The following is a 16,273-nucleotide window of genomic DNA, read 5'->3' as shown; positions in this document are numbered from 1 at the left end:
CAATTTTAAACCTACTCATCTCTATGTTTGTGTTTTAAATAGATAGAATTTTTCAACAGACCAATGATCCCTTCTAGGTTCTTTCAGTGCATTTCAGTGCCCTGAGGGAACACAATGTGAAGCCGAACCACTCTTTCACAACTGTTACACACTCAGCCACACATATATTGAATGTTTCAACCAACTCCATAGCAGCCATACACTGTGTCTAACACACCAGTTAAAGTATGGTCTTAATCAGGTTTTTTTTTCTATTAAATGTATCCTAATAAATTAATTAAAAATAATAAAGAAATCTCGATATTCATATGGTATGTAAGCATTGTATTGAAATAAACCTTCCAAACCAACACTTAACAAAACATGACCCCCATGATTGCCCAAGGCGTATATTTACACCAAGTTACCGGTTCACTGAAACAGTTTTCACATCAGTTTTACACAATGCAATACAGGAACCTTGAATCCTTCTAATGTTCAGTTTTTTTCACGTTGCACAAACTCAAACTAGGCTTTTCCCTCTGTATGATGATAACATGTATAGAACATTGAGCAGAATGGCTGATAGCGCCAAACTGTGTAGCTTAAACCAATAGATAAAACAAAGTTATAACATCCTGTAAGATTTCAACAAGGCTTGCAACATTAGCATACAGCTCATGGGAGATGTACATGCCAGCAAAATGTAAAGATTGGATGTCTTCACAATCCAGCACATACCAAATAGAGGAGCTACAGTGGCTCACTCAAAATCTTGAACAATCAGGCGATCCACCACAGTCGCATGCTACTAATGGAAAGTATGATGAGTTGCCATTGCTATCAAGTTTTAAAATATGTGGTGATGGAAGCATGAAAGGCAGAGTATTTTTATTTATTTTTTTCAGCCTTATAAAACTTTCCACTGCTCAAATCCAAGGTTTGTTTAGCCAAATCTCTACACAGCCAGAGAGGAGAAAAATCAAATTAAACCTCTTCCAAGAATGACCTTTACTCAAAAGGAGAAGGGAGACTTTAAACGAAGTTTCTTGGCTATATATCATGCCTAATACTCCACTGCCAGCCACCACTGACATTTTTCAAATGCAACTGACACAGTTTGGTGGGTAAAGACTCCCAGTACATCACAAATCAGGGCACATGGCTATACGAATTGAATATGGTTCTGACAAAGTTGGCCGGTAGTGATGTTATGCAAACAATTTTTCAAAAACTACATTTACTACTGAAGAAAATAAAAGACATGTTACATGTTCCAGGAGACACAAAGCTAGTGTTTAATTTCCTTAAGTAATAATCAAATAGTATACACAATGTTTGATATTTTGATATCCGCATGAGTAAAATTGATTGGGTCACAGCAAACATATAGGTCTGTTAAAATGGGGGGGGGAGACAGGACACTATCAAAACATGTAGACACAGATGCAACATATCTCTAGGGCTAACTGGGAGCAGCAAAGACTCGATAAACCTCAGATAATAAAGCTGAGAAAAAATTAAAAAAATAAAAATACAAAATAATCTCCCCTCAAGGGTGTGAAGGAACACACATCCATGTCTCTAAAACCAAAAATCTCTTAAATAAGAGTTAATAACAAAAGCTGGTTCACATCAGCCATCTTTGACATGCTCTCCAAGCCTTCTTTCAGATACTAAAACATGAAGAGCCTCCACACTCATCTTTGAGCAGGGGAATTATTGGATTAAGGTGTGCAGTGCTTTGGTGACCTCCAGTGGGAAAATTAGTGCATACAAAGAAAAGGCACCACAGTCAAAGTATCTCAAAAATCGGAAGGATTCTAATGGTATGAGACAATAAGACGTGAAACGTCTAGTATGGGTAAACACTTTATAATAACTTTATGATTACTACTTTATTCAAATGTATAGGTCATGACAGGCTGCATGGTCTTTTCGCCACATCCCCCTCCACTGGGATTCTGCTAAGCATCCCTTAATTCAACGTAACAGTTAACCAAGGCTGTGCAGCAAACCCCTCAACCAAGGCTATAAATGACTGGAACTAAGGGGCACAAGGCAGACACACACATACACACACACACACACACACACACACACACACAAAACACACTGAACTTCTGAAATAAAATAAATGTGAGGTGAACTTCCAACATTGCAATATGTTATATTCAACTGAGCATAAACACTTATTTTCAACTCAAAGGTCTCCATCGAACCAGCCTACTTCTGTAATGCAGTAAATAAAGAAGTGACGAATACATCAATAAAAAAGGCTTTGTAATTTTGATGGTGGGAAAAATGTGGGAGTGATTTCCTTTTGATTGATGACGTCTGTAAGCGAATGCAGGGGGTGGAAGCAGTATTATCGACTCCCACAGTCTGATGAAATCCAATACATCAGCCTTCACACAAACAACTTTTGTTAGGTTTATGATGATTAGTTTTTGTTAAGACTGTGTCTGAGAAGGAAAGATTCAACAATATGGTAGTATTATTATTGTTTGGACTTCTGTTTGAGGTGGTGCTGTATTGAATGAGGTGTTTCAAATGAGGTGATTTAGCAGTTCTGAAATAATAAAATCCACTACCTCATTTAATAAAAAAATCAAGATGCCATTTTCTGGTTTCAGCAGCTCAATTGTGAGGAGAAATTGTAACGGACATTTTTACTGTCAAACAATTTACTGTATAAATTATTATTATTATTATTATTATCATTATCATTATCATTATCATTATCATTATCATCATCATCATCATCATCATTATCATTATTATTATTAGTATTATTATTATTATTATTATTATTATTATTATTATTATTATTATTATTATTATTATTATTATTATCATTATTATTATTATTATTATTATTATTATTATTATCATTAAGGGGTTCAAAGGTTAGATTAACAGTAATTTTTCAACACCAGGGTTGTACAACAAAATATAAGTTGTAGTTCCTGTCTGCTACACGAAAAAAAAACTTCTGATGGTAGATGGTTGAGAATGAGTTCAGGAATACTTTTCCAAAGCTGGCAGCAGAGTGTACAGACTGTATCACACTGAAACATATTTCTGATGAGATGTAATGATCAAGCAGTTTATTAGACAGGATTCTGTGTCACAAGTTAAAAATAAAGTATCCCAATACATTTTATTCAACTGAAGGGCAAGATAGTTCTGCTCAAGAAAAAACTATTTCATTTTCATATTTGAGAAGGTTGCAATAACATTTTTAAATCATTAAGTGTGACTGTGTCATAATATTCTCTGAATTTTTGCTTCGTTTTGAGCCCTGAGTGCAGCGGCACAGGGCTCATAATGTGAGGGGTGTCAGGGTGCCCATTAGCTCAGTTGGCAGAGCAGACATCCCATGTACAGAGGCTTTGTCCTCGCTGCAGCGTTTCCTGTCATCTCTGAAGCTGTCCTATCAATAAAGCCAGACAAGGGGCCAAAAAAATAAATAATATATATTCTTTTTTTTTATGTGAGGGGTGTCAGGAGAAAGGCTCTTGGAAAGGTTTGATTCAGATATCAAAATGATATGAAAAAAAACAAAGTAGTTGCTAAGTTACAGAATTCAAAGTCTTTTGGCATCTTTTTGGGATTAAAAAGTTCATTTGATCAAAATTACATTGAAAAGAAAAAATATAACTTACTCTGAAAGCAGGGTTGGCTCCCAGCTCCAAGAGACATTTGACAGCAGATGTGCACAGGTTGGACGCAGCGATGTGTAGGGCGGTGCCAAAGTCAAAGTCACTGCAGGTGGCATCCACCGCTACAAAAGACAACATTTGTATACTTTTTATAGCTTTTGGTGGCCACTCTAAAACTTTCTAAAAGGATTCACATAACATGACCAAACTTTGTAAAAGAAAGACAGACACATACACCATTTTGCCACATCCCCCTTCATAATCTCATGAGCTGGTCGTTTTAGACTCTATTTCCTTCTGTGCTCCATCAGTTCATTGGTCCACAAAGCTGTGTCTTTGTCAAAGATATGCAAATTCATGCTAGTTAAAGAATAAAAGGTGAATAATGAATGGGTCAGAGTAGGAGACATCCTGGTAAATTAATGTGAAAGTTGGGACAATACAGGAAGCTTGTCCATGAATCAGGTGTAGCGAACCTCCTCAAAACTGGAACATAGATTGATGTAAAAAAAGACATCAGTTATACAGATAATCCAGCAAACCGCCATCTGGGAACAGGCCCCCTGTCCATTGTTGAGTCATTGCTACAGCGCCTGGCAGCTGTTATCAGGGACAAACGTGATCTACAACTAGAGTGAACAGGAACCTTCATTTTCCTGGTCTCTCACGGTATTGATATTGCACACACATGCTGTGACTACTCAGAATCTGCAATGTTGCCCCATTTCATTAGTTTAGTAAATACTCATTCACAACTTAATCAACCCCTGTTGTACAGTAGCCAAACTCATTTTCTGTATTTATGGCACAGATTTCAGTTTTCAGAGTCAATAACCGGAACCAATAACTGCTGGCATATAACCACAAGAGAATCGTTTGATCTCACTTAGAACACATTATACTGTTAAAAAAGACGGGATGCTGTTATTCAATGCAAAATTGTTAAAACTGCCCAAGACAATCCACGCTGCAACATCAGTGTCTGTATGCAATAAGTGACTTAACCTAATTAGATGGTCAAAATTTAGAAAAACCTTACCACATAATGCAAAGGCACCATAAACTCCAGCCTCAGTAGAGAAAAACATGTCTCTGACTTAATATGATAAGCTGCAAAGGTTCGGCTGCATTGCGTGGAAGTTTTACTGGATTGGATTAAAAGGAGCAACTGTGGGTGCACCTAATAAACAAGCAGCACAGTATGTTTATCAGGAAAAGGCTAAATTATTGTGGCCTTAATCCCCACTGCAGTGGAATTTGAAAATAGAAATGTTTGCCCTGTACAGACTGTGGATTGACCTTCCCCCTCTGTCCTGGCTGCAGCTGTGCTCTCACCTCCAGGCTGGGATGCCTGCAACACCACCCGGATAAGCTGCGGCACATCAAAGTATGCAGCGTAGTGCAGGGCTCTCATGTTAGTCCAGCGTGAGCGAAGGTTGGGATCAGCACCCAGGGCAAGGAGCTGACGAGCAAAGCTGGCAGCCGTCTCTGCATCACCTGATGAACAGAGGAGGGATACAGGTATAAGTGTGTTGAAAGTCAGTTCTAGGGACTGTGTTTAACCAGTAGTGCTGGTGACTAGCAGTGCTTATCAGGTCATACAGGATTGAGTTCAGTGGTTTGAGCAGGAAGATAAACTAACACACAAACAAGACAGTGTGTGTTTATAGACTTTTACAGTCCAGCTGAGAGTGTTTATTCAACACCCCTGTCAATACTAACCAATGCCCGGGGCTCCGGCCTTGCAGCAGTAGTGCAGGAGGCTCATATCTGTCAGACCATCTCGATCATTCACGCCGCAGCCTCTCTTAAGGATCTGTGTAAAGACAAGATGTGCAGTGTGTCACTGAGGACTGCTGGTATCTGTGCAGAAACATTACATAATAGGCTATAAAGTTAAACTCGCGGGCACTGATCTGATGAATGACAAGTGAGTTGGGCCTCTCATAACTCTACTCATCTTTAAATTTGGACGAGAATCATTGTGCAATATGACATCCAAACCAGGCATTTATTTCTCAAGGGCAGTTGTTATTAAGTGAGAGGAAATATAATCGCCTGCTTTTACCCTTGAGAAAAGAGCTTTACTGCACAATTAACTGCATTGCAGCTACTTTGTGTAACTCTGTGTGGAGGTGGTTTTGGGGCAGGTTGGCAATGTCTCCACAAACAACCAAAAAAAAAGGTATCATAGTGTTTTCAGTTATCATATTTTGCATTTTTGACTTGCCAATATTTCAATGAGTCATTTTTGAATTGTGAGTTTATTGAGTACACACAGAGAGGGATCAGCTATAAGGCAATGTAAACAGCATTAAGGCACACGGACAGTGAAAAATGCTGGATGGCGTCACCTCATTGCCGATATGGTCGATGTTCTTCTGAACCTGGGGCACCCACTGCCTGAGGACAGCAAACAGCTCTGGTATAGTGGTGCTGGGATCAAGAAGAACTTCCCTGCACTGCGGCTCACTGGGGTCAAAGAAGGAGAACTCTGGAGATAGTGAGAGAGACAAAACACAACAGAGATGCTTCTTAACTGTGATGTAATGTTGCTTTATGGTTACCGGTATATGCATGTGAAGCATATGTGAAACTCTGCAGTTCAGACATACAATAACTTTCTGCAACAGACAGTTCAGTCGATTCAATCAAAATACTAATCTTGGGAAATGCCCTTGCTGTGTTAGCAGATGCAAATTAAATCAGATCAACGATAGTGGATGGCATGCTGTGAACTAAATGACACATTAGAGAACCCGACTGAGGCTGAAAACAAATAAGCACGGCCTGTCACAGTCAGTGCCAACACTTATCATTTAACCAGCATCAAACCATTTGCATTTGCTTTACTGACGGTATTACATATAAGGGAACTCAATTCAAGAGCGCTTTATACGAATTGAGGACCATGACTTCATTCATGATATTCTGGGATGAAAAACCATCAGCACTCCACTTCATTTAAAAATATCAATATCATATTACCTGTGCAGGCAATGATGTATTATTTACTGAGTTGTATACTTTCTGGACTACACAAGATAAGAAAAAATAAAACTGGAACTAATGAATTCACTATTTGAAAATGTGATATTTCTGAAATCACTCTGTAAGAAATGTGATCACTGTGTGTTTGCATAAGGCGACAAAATTCTGTTGAACTGAACTGGAGTTACACAATGGGACGACCCCCCTTCTTCCACCCCACTTGATGGAACCATGCCCACTTTCGATCTTAAACTTCATTTTCATCTCATCTGCACCCTGTGAAGCTTAGTGGCTGCATCTTTTATGGTTCATTTTTACAAAACAATACAAACATCTGTTCAGATATAGACAGGCTACAAAAGGTGTCTTTGAAGCCGTATTCACATGGGACCATGGGATGGGACCATGGGATCTCTGGGATCACGGGGGGGGGACCTCATATGTTTTAGAAATTACCACCTCATGTTTGTGTTACTTGTAGGGCATTTGGACTGGATAACCGAAGACTTTTAGAGGCGAAATGTCTCTACTTCAGCAGCAATATTACTAATATGGTTTTGAGTTGATTTGCCCACTTTCTGCATGTGTACAAGCATAAATACACATATTATTTTATGAGCTGAGATAGATCTTTTCTACTTGGTCAGATGTTTGACAAGAGAAAAGAAAAGTTTGTAAAAGAAATACAGCCCCAAGTCGCCAACATGCCATTTCACAGGGGACTATTGAGGTCATATGACTATTACCACACCGACCTGTGTTTGCCGAATATGGACACTGTCGCAGCTTGTAATAATTACTGTTTTATTCTTGATAAGTCTCACCTTCTGGTGCACTGATCAATTGATCAATATCATAACTCACTGATGAAGTTTTTAATAAGTCTGCTCAATACTGCAGTATGGTTCTAATTAGCCTGAAATGTCACTCAGCTCCACTGTGTGTATGCATCAAATGTGTGCAAGTGTGTGGATCCTCACCACAGTCACTGGGCATGGGTGCAGAGGCCACCTGGTGGATAACCGGCCGCTGATGGGAGGAGGCCCAGCCCAGCACAGTTTCTCCCTCGATCCGCTCTGAAACATCCTCCTTTGTCATCTCCCCCTCAGGGCCTATGGCAGGAACAATATTAGAAGTCCTATTCTAAGAACACAAGTAGGTCTAACCTCAACAAAGCAGTGAGAAGTCCACTTCTTTATCAGAATACATCATTTTAATTGAGCTATTTCAAACATATACTATCAGAGTATCAGCATCCTCAGCAAGTGTAACACACAAAGTTACCACTAATAAATCCATACAGGACAATAAGTACTGTCAATATTATCATACTGTATATGACTTTGTGTGCTATCAAGGTATGAGGTATAATGTGCAGTATAGTGATAAAGATTAAACCAACAAAAAAATATTCTAGTATAGTATGGTATAGTATAGTATAGTATAGTAAGGATTAGATAAGGAAAATGTAATATGCCAAAAAATCAAATATTGAGCAATTATTTAAGCTTTCCTAAAGACTATAAAGCCAGGATAGGTTCACGGCTTAACTACAAGCCTGATATTGAAACACTTAAATTATAAATTGGAAGAAAGAGTGCTGGGGTAAAGGACAGAAATCGGAAATTGTTGAACTACAAGAACACACACAGGCCTAAGCTTGGACAGGCAACACTGAGTCTAGAAGCTTCCACACTAGCCAACACTCACTGTCATCTTCTCCTTGATCCTCTTTCTTGTTGTTCTCCATAAGAGCTTCTCAGTTCAGCTCCCAGTTCAGCTAAGCTAAAATCAAGAGACACAGACTGGGTCCAGCTGAAGATCTAACCAAGCTGCTTCCAAAAATAACTCCCAGCACATAGACAGTCCAATCCTCAATCTCCAGTTAAACTCCCCCTCTATGCTTATACCCTGTTGATCCCCTGACTCCCAGGTCCAGGGGCTATTTACAGCTGCTGGCATGGTCTCCTCACTCCTGACTTTCCCCGGCTGGAATGTCACTCTCACTTTCCAGTTGTGTGCACTGCTGACCCTGCTGCCACCTCATCTGACTGGTCAACCGTAAGACCCACAATGCAGAGAATGGGCTGTGTGGTAACAGTGCAAATAAACACAGTGTAGAAGGGCAGAAAAGTGATGGTTGCATTGAGGACGATTGTCCTTCACTGTGAAGGCCAGAGTCCAATTCCCCTTGACAGTAAGCATCCACCCTGATAAAGCACCAATTGGTTAAAGACTGAGTCCCTACAAGAAGATAAAATGAATCGCTCCATGAAAACACACTTTGCTCCATTCGTGGATAATGGGTATTCAACTAGTAGTGGCTCGATATTAAATAATACACAATACACAGTATCAGCCATGTATCTGTATTGGTGAAATTACTGGCGTAGATAACAGCAGGCTCCTCTAAAGTTGGTTGGTAATCCGTCAATAAACACAAAGAGGAAGATGTGCAGCCTGTAGTGCTCATGAGACCAACTGCTGAAATTGGATAGAGCCTCAAATTGTAGACTAGAGAGCCAAATGTGTTGTCACTGCTGTGGGCATTTTTTACAGTTTAAGTAGAAAAAAACAATACCATTGTAGCTTACAATACATGTGCTAAAAGGGCTCCAAGAGGAGGGAAAAAGTTATTTTGAGTTTTAACACGTCAAATCTAATTAGAGCTATGAAATATAAAATGATCCATTTTTCCCACAACAACTTTGCCTTTCTTATTCCCTGGTGTGCATGGACTACGAGTTAGGAACTTTTCTTGGAATACAAAAATGTGAAATCATTGGTTATCTCAACAGCATCAGTTATTATCACATCCTCTGAAAAATAAAACTAAATGATTCATCCCTGGTATCAATGAAACAAAAAAAAAATGTTTTAGGGTCAAAAATACGACGCAGCCATCAACAGAACTATGCACCGTATTTGTAGAAAAACATAGAGGTCAATATCATTACTAAACAGAACCAAATATAAAATGGAAAAAGACCGTTAAATCTGTCAGATCTTTACGAGGAGATAATTTAAACAAACACTACCAGTCAAAAGTCTGGACACACCTTCTCATTCAATAGCTTTTCTTAATTTTTTGTATTTTTTACTTTTGACTGGTAGTTGATATACAGTAGATGATTTCTTTCAGCCAAACAGAGAATATATCATAAAGAGTAAATGTATGTGTTGTGAAAACTCAGCACTTATAGTCCAGTGTATTACAGTTGCCTTTGTGAGTAACGCGATATAATCTTTTTTCAAAGTAAAATTGTTGTATGGAGGCTAGCTTCAGTGTTAATCAACACAAATCAAAACAAGAGAATTTTTTCCTGATTACCAATTCAACTAATATGAAGAGTTTATCTAAAACATTTCCAGTGAAAAACAGGGCCATTTCAGGTTTAAAGTTTGTGAGACAAAAAATCTCACACTGATGTTACACTAATCGGGAGCTAAAAGCTGTTGTAATAACCCAGGTGATAGTCTCAAGTGGAAAGAATTCACTGAACAACACGTGCACAAGCACATGCACTGACTACGTGTTTGCCAGTTAGCCTTTTAGAACAAAGGACTGTGGGAAGGTAGAAGAGACGGTGTTTTGTCAACATTGTGCATTCATTAACAATGCAGAAAAATTGGAAAATTGGTCACAAAGTGCATGCATTTAAGAATAAATCCCACACAAACCTCAGACAAAAGGCAAGCATGAACTATATTTATTTATAATACCTTAACCAATCTATGTTCAGCAGAGAACATACATTTTAGTCAGTTGTTTAGCATCAGCTTCCATGCTGACAACGAAATGAGAAATGCCTCTCTGAGCTCACTGACCGGCTGTCTGGAGATTAGTGTGACTTGGGACAATGGCCTACTTTCGCAATAAGCGTCTCCTTGTTTGTCTAACCCATGATGTCACCCTGCTCCCATCCTCACAGCTAATGAAGAGACAATACTGTGACATATTTCAAACTGATACCTTACTTTAAGACTACTTATGATGATGTGCACACTAGCTGCTTTGTCTGATTGTAGTACTTATGAATGTTTGGAATGCCCAGCTGAACAAAACATCAGGATTTGGGCAGTGGACACAAGCACTCCACACAGCACAGTTTGTTATCTGGATAAAATACAAAATTAAAAAAGTTAAATCAAGCATACGGGTATGTTAATTATTAAAAAATACAATAAACTGTGGTTATTACTATACAGTCTTGGTTTGTTTCAGCATTGTGGAGCTGTTCAGGTTCACCAAAACTTCAGAGCCCCTACACAAAAATGGGCCCCCAGCACTGTTTTCACTTGGATGCAGAATTCATAGTAGTGCATGTACTTAATGAAGCAAGCTGGAGCTGTAAGATATTACCTAAGATACCACTCATTTACTTGACAGTCTGCATGTCAACGCATCTGTTATTAACGTTTATCTGACATTAGATAGCTGACAGTAAACTGTTAGCAGGCTAGCATATGTTAAAAAAACGGCTCGTGCTTTGAGGTTACGACCCAATATTGTACTTATTTTGGTCCATGCGTACTATAAATATATAAGCAGCAACACATTAAATGTGTGTCCATTGTGGAAAAGTTGTCAGGAGAGATAAAGTGTCTTCCCTGTGACGTTCACTCACGTTAGCTCCTCAGACGTAATGTAATAGCACAGATACTGGGCCAAGCATTCTTCCGGCTTATACTGCACTTTACGACTCGATACAGACATAAACGTCCAGTCTAGAAAAAGGGACAGTAAAAAACATTTGCATTACCTTGACCGTGTTCTTCGTTTCGAGAAGCTCATGGGGAAAATGACTAGAAAGCCAGTAGTGGATTTAATTTCCGTCCATCCTCAGTGTACACTACATGGTGAAGGTGTATCCGGTTTCAGAATAAAGGCGTTTATTGTACTTTTCCGGTCTTCGAAATAAAGGTAATGACTGCAGAATACACAAACCCCTTCTAAATGTAGGGTACTAAGAATAAGGATGACAGTTTGATTAGCATGGTATGGCTCTGATTAGAACAACAATTCCAGGTTAGGCTCAAATGTTATTTTAAATATTTGCAAATATGCTTTCCTTCTTTTCAAATGCATTTCTTATTCTAGTTTAAATTCGAAAATGAATATACTCCTCTCAGGAAGATGCACTGTTCCACTGGGTTAATCAAGGTTTGATTTTACACAACCTCTGCTAGCGCATATAACAATAATAATAATAGTAATCATCATCATCATCATCATCATCATCATCATAATCATAACTCTACTAGTAGAGCACCTTTTAAAAACAGAGTTAACAAAGAGCTTTGACAGAACAAAAGCAGGACACTCACCAAGATATATATATCAGGATGCATAACAGTCAAGTCAAATCAGTCAAAATTAACAGGAAGCCAAAGAGAAAGACAGCACAAATACATACATGCATGTGTGAATACACCAATCAGCCACAGCATCAAAACCACCCCGCCACAGTGCCAGGAAACCCTGGGCCCGCCGGCACCCAAGAAGGCATATGTAACCAAATAACCGGGAGAAACCTCTCTGAAACAGAAACAGCAATGCTTGCAAGTGCAGTGTGGCAAGATAGAGCAGAGGTAAACAGTACTTGTGGATCATTTAAAGTCCAACATCTCACCTATGATGTATTGACAGTCTGGGGTGATAAGTCCATACACAGGAACATTACCCATCTTCCTATTGAGCAGATGTTAAAATTCCCATGCTGGACACCTGCATGTCCATTCAGGAAGTGCACATTCAGTGCTGTTTCACTAAATGGCAATTTGTACTTAACCCAAACAGCCCTCAGCACCTGTAGCTGCCCCTGTTAAAGACCTCAACCCTTGCTGGTTGACAAAGGTCTCATGGGTTAAAGTTTGTGTCAGCTGAGCTCAGAGCCATCCATCCTTACCCAGACACCTGCTGCCCTTTTGATCCTCTGCAGTAATGTGTGTCGAGACGAGTGATGAAGGGTGGGGAGAAAAAGCTGTTCATTATTTTTTAAACGGCTGTAGGTGCTGAAGAGGCTGTCCAGTGATAAATATAAGAAACTCTTGTCATTAGCAAAAAAAAAAAAAAACAACTTAAAGTTAGACACAAGTTAGAATATGCAAGCAATTAAGCAAATAATATTGTATGTTAATCTTAACCTATGTAATATTGGTCTACGCCTGTACTGGAGCTATACTATATATAGTGCATTTTTTAATTGTCTTAATTACTAATTTATCTTAATGTTGCAGCAGCTGATGGTGCTTTGAAAAACAAAAACACAGTGAGCTGCTACAGGGTCCCTGTGGATATCCTGCTCACACGACATTTACCTCCAGATCACCATTCCCATGGAAACGTCAACAGAAGTGCTGGTAGTGATTTCTCTGCACGCACAGGGCTCACTTGCGCCTGAACCACGATTTGGTGGGATTTTTTGGGTCTCAAAAAACCCAGCGCTCAACTTTACTGTTTCATCAACTATACTTCATTGGTATCTAACTTCCAAAATGGACTTGAGCGGTGTTCGGCGCGCGTCCTCCGCGGGCTACCGGTTACCGGAGCGAAACAACGGGACCAGGCCGATAACAACCCAGCCACCGGCGGAGAGGACGCGCCGAGCTCAGGGAGAAGCTCCGTCCCTGGAGCTGCAGCAGGACAAGAGCGATCCTGTTAAAAAGGACCATTTGTGGAAAGAGTTGGTCTGGACTGAGAAGAGAGGAGTGCGGGAGTGGTGAGCATGACTTGAGTAGTTTAGATCAAATAAGTGTTCTGTAAGCCAAGACAGCTAACAGACAAGCCGTGACAAGGCTAGTTCTGCGATGCTGATCACGAACTCTCAGGTCAGCTGAGTTGTGTCTGTCCAGATTAGTTCATTGATGGGCTCAGTGAAGCTGTACCAACTTAACCAATACATTTGTGATCCACAGGGAAAAGAACTGGGGCTTTCTGCAGCACTATGATCAGATGGTAAGATTAAATGTGTGTGCAATTTCGCACATGTTGATATTCTTCTTGTGAAGTTAAGAACTATGCTTCATATCTAAACACCTTTTTGTGCTTAACCTCTGAATATGTTTCAAATGAATGTCCTAACATTTGCTATATTGCCTCAACAAGTCTGACACTCAGTCGGTCATTGCTGTTATCTTACATGCTCAGCACTGAGCGTTGAGCTGTTTGACTTTACATGTACAATCGATCGATTTACTCTAGTTCTGTACTTAAGTTTTAACATACAGTTTTTATTTTTCTCCATATCTTCTAATAGCTTTGAATGGAAGCAGCTGCAACTCAAGCAGTTTTTCCTCCGGGATAAATTAAGTATTTCTGATTCTGATGCTACTTAGTGCCTCTACTCCACTACATTCATTGAATAACTGACTTTACTTTTTGGATTCAGGTTAACATCACACACTGTGCTAATCCCTGGGAGTGGGGGATTCACAAGATACCCAGCAGATAGTACTGCTCAGTTTAACCTCTTTTACCAGCTGCACCCTTGAAGGGAGGTTCATATTACTGCGTCAATATCCAATAATACGATCAATACATTATCTAGAAATGGACAACTCTGAATAACGAGTACTGTTACTTTTGGTACTTGGAGCATATTTTGATGCATATTTTGATACATATAAACCGACTTGATGATGTGAACTTATTTAAATGTCAGCAATCATTTAAGTGTTAAGCTTTCATCAAAAATACTCTTCATGTTAAATTATAGAGCAACCAGTACTGCCTAATGCTCAGTAGAATTATTATTATTATTATTATTATTATTATTATTGTTATTATATTGATGACGATGTAAAAGAATCCTGTGTGGTAACTGATTACAGGATAATTAGGCCTCATTTGTCCCTGATAATTATAACATCAGCTTAATCTGTGAGCCATTACGCAGCTGACTGTTGCCAACAAACATCTGACTGCTACATCACCCCTGTGTGTTTGTAGGGACAGCTGAAGCCGCAGGAGCCTTTACCCAGCTACGTGAGGCTCTTCTCTGATCACATCCCCAACACCGCCAACCAGATGTTTGGCAGCAGACTGTCGACTCCACTGGGGAGTGAACTGGTCAAACTGGACAGGCTGGGACTCTTGTCTGGAAGCCATCATAAGCGCAAGCTGGATCCGGAGATGCTCCCCTGCTAGACCGCTCTCAAGATGGGTCACGAAGTCCTTGGACTCTACAACACTGAGAGCTTACTGTCCTTTTGTGGGACTTAAATGGTATAATGTGTCACTCACCATAGCAGTCCATTTGGATGTGATGTTTTGCGGTGTTTTTGTCATTCTACTGGAGAGTGAATATCAAAACACTACTTACAAGCCATATCAAGAGATATAAGATGTTTGCTGTCTTTCATCTGCTAATTTAGAGAGCTGTATATAGATAGATATGAAGTCATTCATTGATATTGTACTGTATTGTACTACAGAAATTGTGTATTCATACATTTGGATATGTTACACTCAAGGATTACTAAAACTACAGCTAAAGGCATTTGCTCACCGACAGACAGGTGAGAAGGGAAGACACTGGCAGATCACTTCACGTCATCTGAGCTCCATCAGGTATTTAATCAGATACTTGATAATCTAACAAGACACCTAATCAAATTTGGATGAGTGAAAGGTTTCACCGCTATTGCGATTTTCTCAGAGATCTCAAGTAGTGCTGCAAGGACACACAACAAAGCAAAAAATAGACTTTTAAATAGTTTGAAAACAGCTGTACCATAATAATATTCCAAATGAGAATCTTATTTCATGGGGTTAGTAAACTACATCTTATTTAGGTTTTACATTTGTTTAGTCTTTTTGATTGAAAATGGTTGAAAAAGTAGCTGTTACTATTATGTTTGCCAGGACTTCCAAGCCATTGTTCCATGGTGGAGCCATCAAATCAAATGAATTGTATCCGTGTGATTTACATGATGACGTAGTTTACACCCAGGCACTTGATGCATTTAATGGGAACAGCAACATATCTCAGGTTTTTGTGCTGTCGTCGCTGCCTTCAAATGCCACTCTGTTTTATTGTTATTATGTTATAAATCAAAACAGTGCAAACTATTTAATCAGTACAGCAGATGATACAATAAAGTGCAATTTCAGAGGCTGAATTTAGAATAATTCCAGGTGGACAGTTTTCTTATAACCTGTGTTTCTCCTGTGTTTGTGGTAAACTGGAGAGCATGTCGGCTATATGACAGAGGGGTTGGGGTCCTCGACCAAGAACATTCTAAGTTTTCAAAATAAAAAAATAAGCTATTTCAAATCATTGTCGACCATTATTATATCTGTGCTGGGATAGCTTGACAGCTTGAGTAGGCAGTAACTAACACACACATACACTTGTTGAAGCGCACTGGGGACTAATGAGAACCATAAGCTCTGGGAGAAGTTATTTGATTAGTTTAGACGTTCTCCACATTGATTTCACAATTACCTCTCTTAAGTGATACCCAGACTGGTGTGGGTGTGGCCGCTCACCATATAATGTCAGGATATAACCTGCCATGATATTTGAGGAATAGCGGACTTATATGCTTTCTATCATGTGACTGCAGAGTGAGGACTTCGCCCTGATAGTGTTTCTACAAGACTGCTGAAATGCACACTTGTTTGAATGAGAAAG

General features: G+C 39.3%; 2 protein-coding genes across 3 annotated transcripts in view; one reads left to right on the top strand and one right to left on the bottom strand.

Annotated features, from left to right (window-relative positions):
• The window catches only part of LOC115565912 (CAP-Gly domain-containing linker protein 4), a 33,221-nt gene extending 21,690 nt beyond the window's left edge, over window positions 1-11,531 (bottom strand). Inside the window, exons 1-7 of one of the 2 annotated variants that reach the window (XM_030391565.1) lie at window positions 11,399-11,515; window positions 8,346-8,420; window positions 7,616-7,747; window positions 5,999-6,138; window positions 5,367-5,460; window positions 4,980-5,141; window positions 3,648-3,766 (exon numbers count right to left, since the gene is read on the bottom strand). In XM_030391565.1, coding sequence (XP_030247425.1) covers window positions 3,648-3,766; window positions 4,980-5,141; window positions 5,367-5,460; window positions 5,999-6,138; window positions 7,616-7,747; window positions 8,346-8,385 — 687 coding nt within the window. In that variant the 5' untranslated portion in view covers window positions 8,386-8,420; window positions 11,399-11,515. Of the gene's footprint in view, window positions 1-3,647; window positions 3,767-4,979; window positions 5,142-5,366; window positions 5,461-5,998; window positions 6,139-7,615; window positions 7,748-8,345; window positions 8,421-11,398 lie in introns of both variants that reach the window. The other variant, XM_030391566.1, reaches the window with a different exon arrangement.
• Window positions 11,532-12,883: 1,352 nt separating this feature from the next.
• On the top strand, window positions 12,884-15,762 carry cimip5 (ciliary microtubule inner protein 5). The gene is made up of 3 exons (XM_030391568.1): window positions 12,884-13,357; window positions 13,554-13,593; window positions 14,587-15,762. The coding sequence occupies exons 1-3, from the start codon at window positions 12,975-12,977 to the stop codon at window positions 14,782-14,784; spliced, it is 621 nt and encodes a 206-aa protein (XP_030247428.1). The 5' UTR covers window positions 12,884-12,974; the 3' UTR covers window positions 14,785-15,762.
• The last annotated feature ends 511 nt before the right edge of the window (window positions 15,763-16,273 follow it).

Source organism: Sparus aurata, chromosome 16 (genome assembly GCF_900880675.1).
Source record: "Sparus aurata chromosome 16, fSpaAur1.1, whole genome shotgun sequence".
Classification (NCBI taxonomy): Eukaryota; Metazoa; Chordata; class Actinopteri; order Spariformes; family Sparidae; genus Sparus; species Sparus aurata.
Note: the sequence above shows the minus strand (reverse complement) of the source record. Positions and strands in the feature narration are given on the sequence as shown.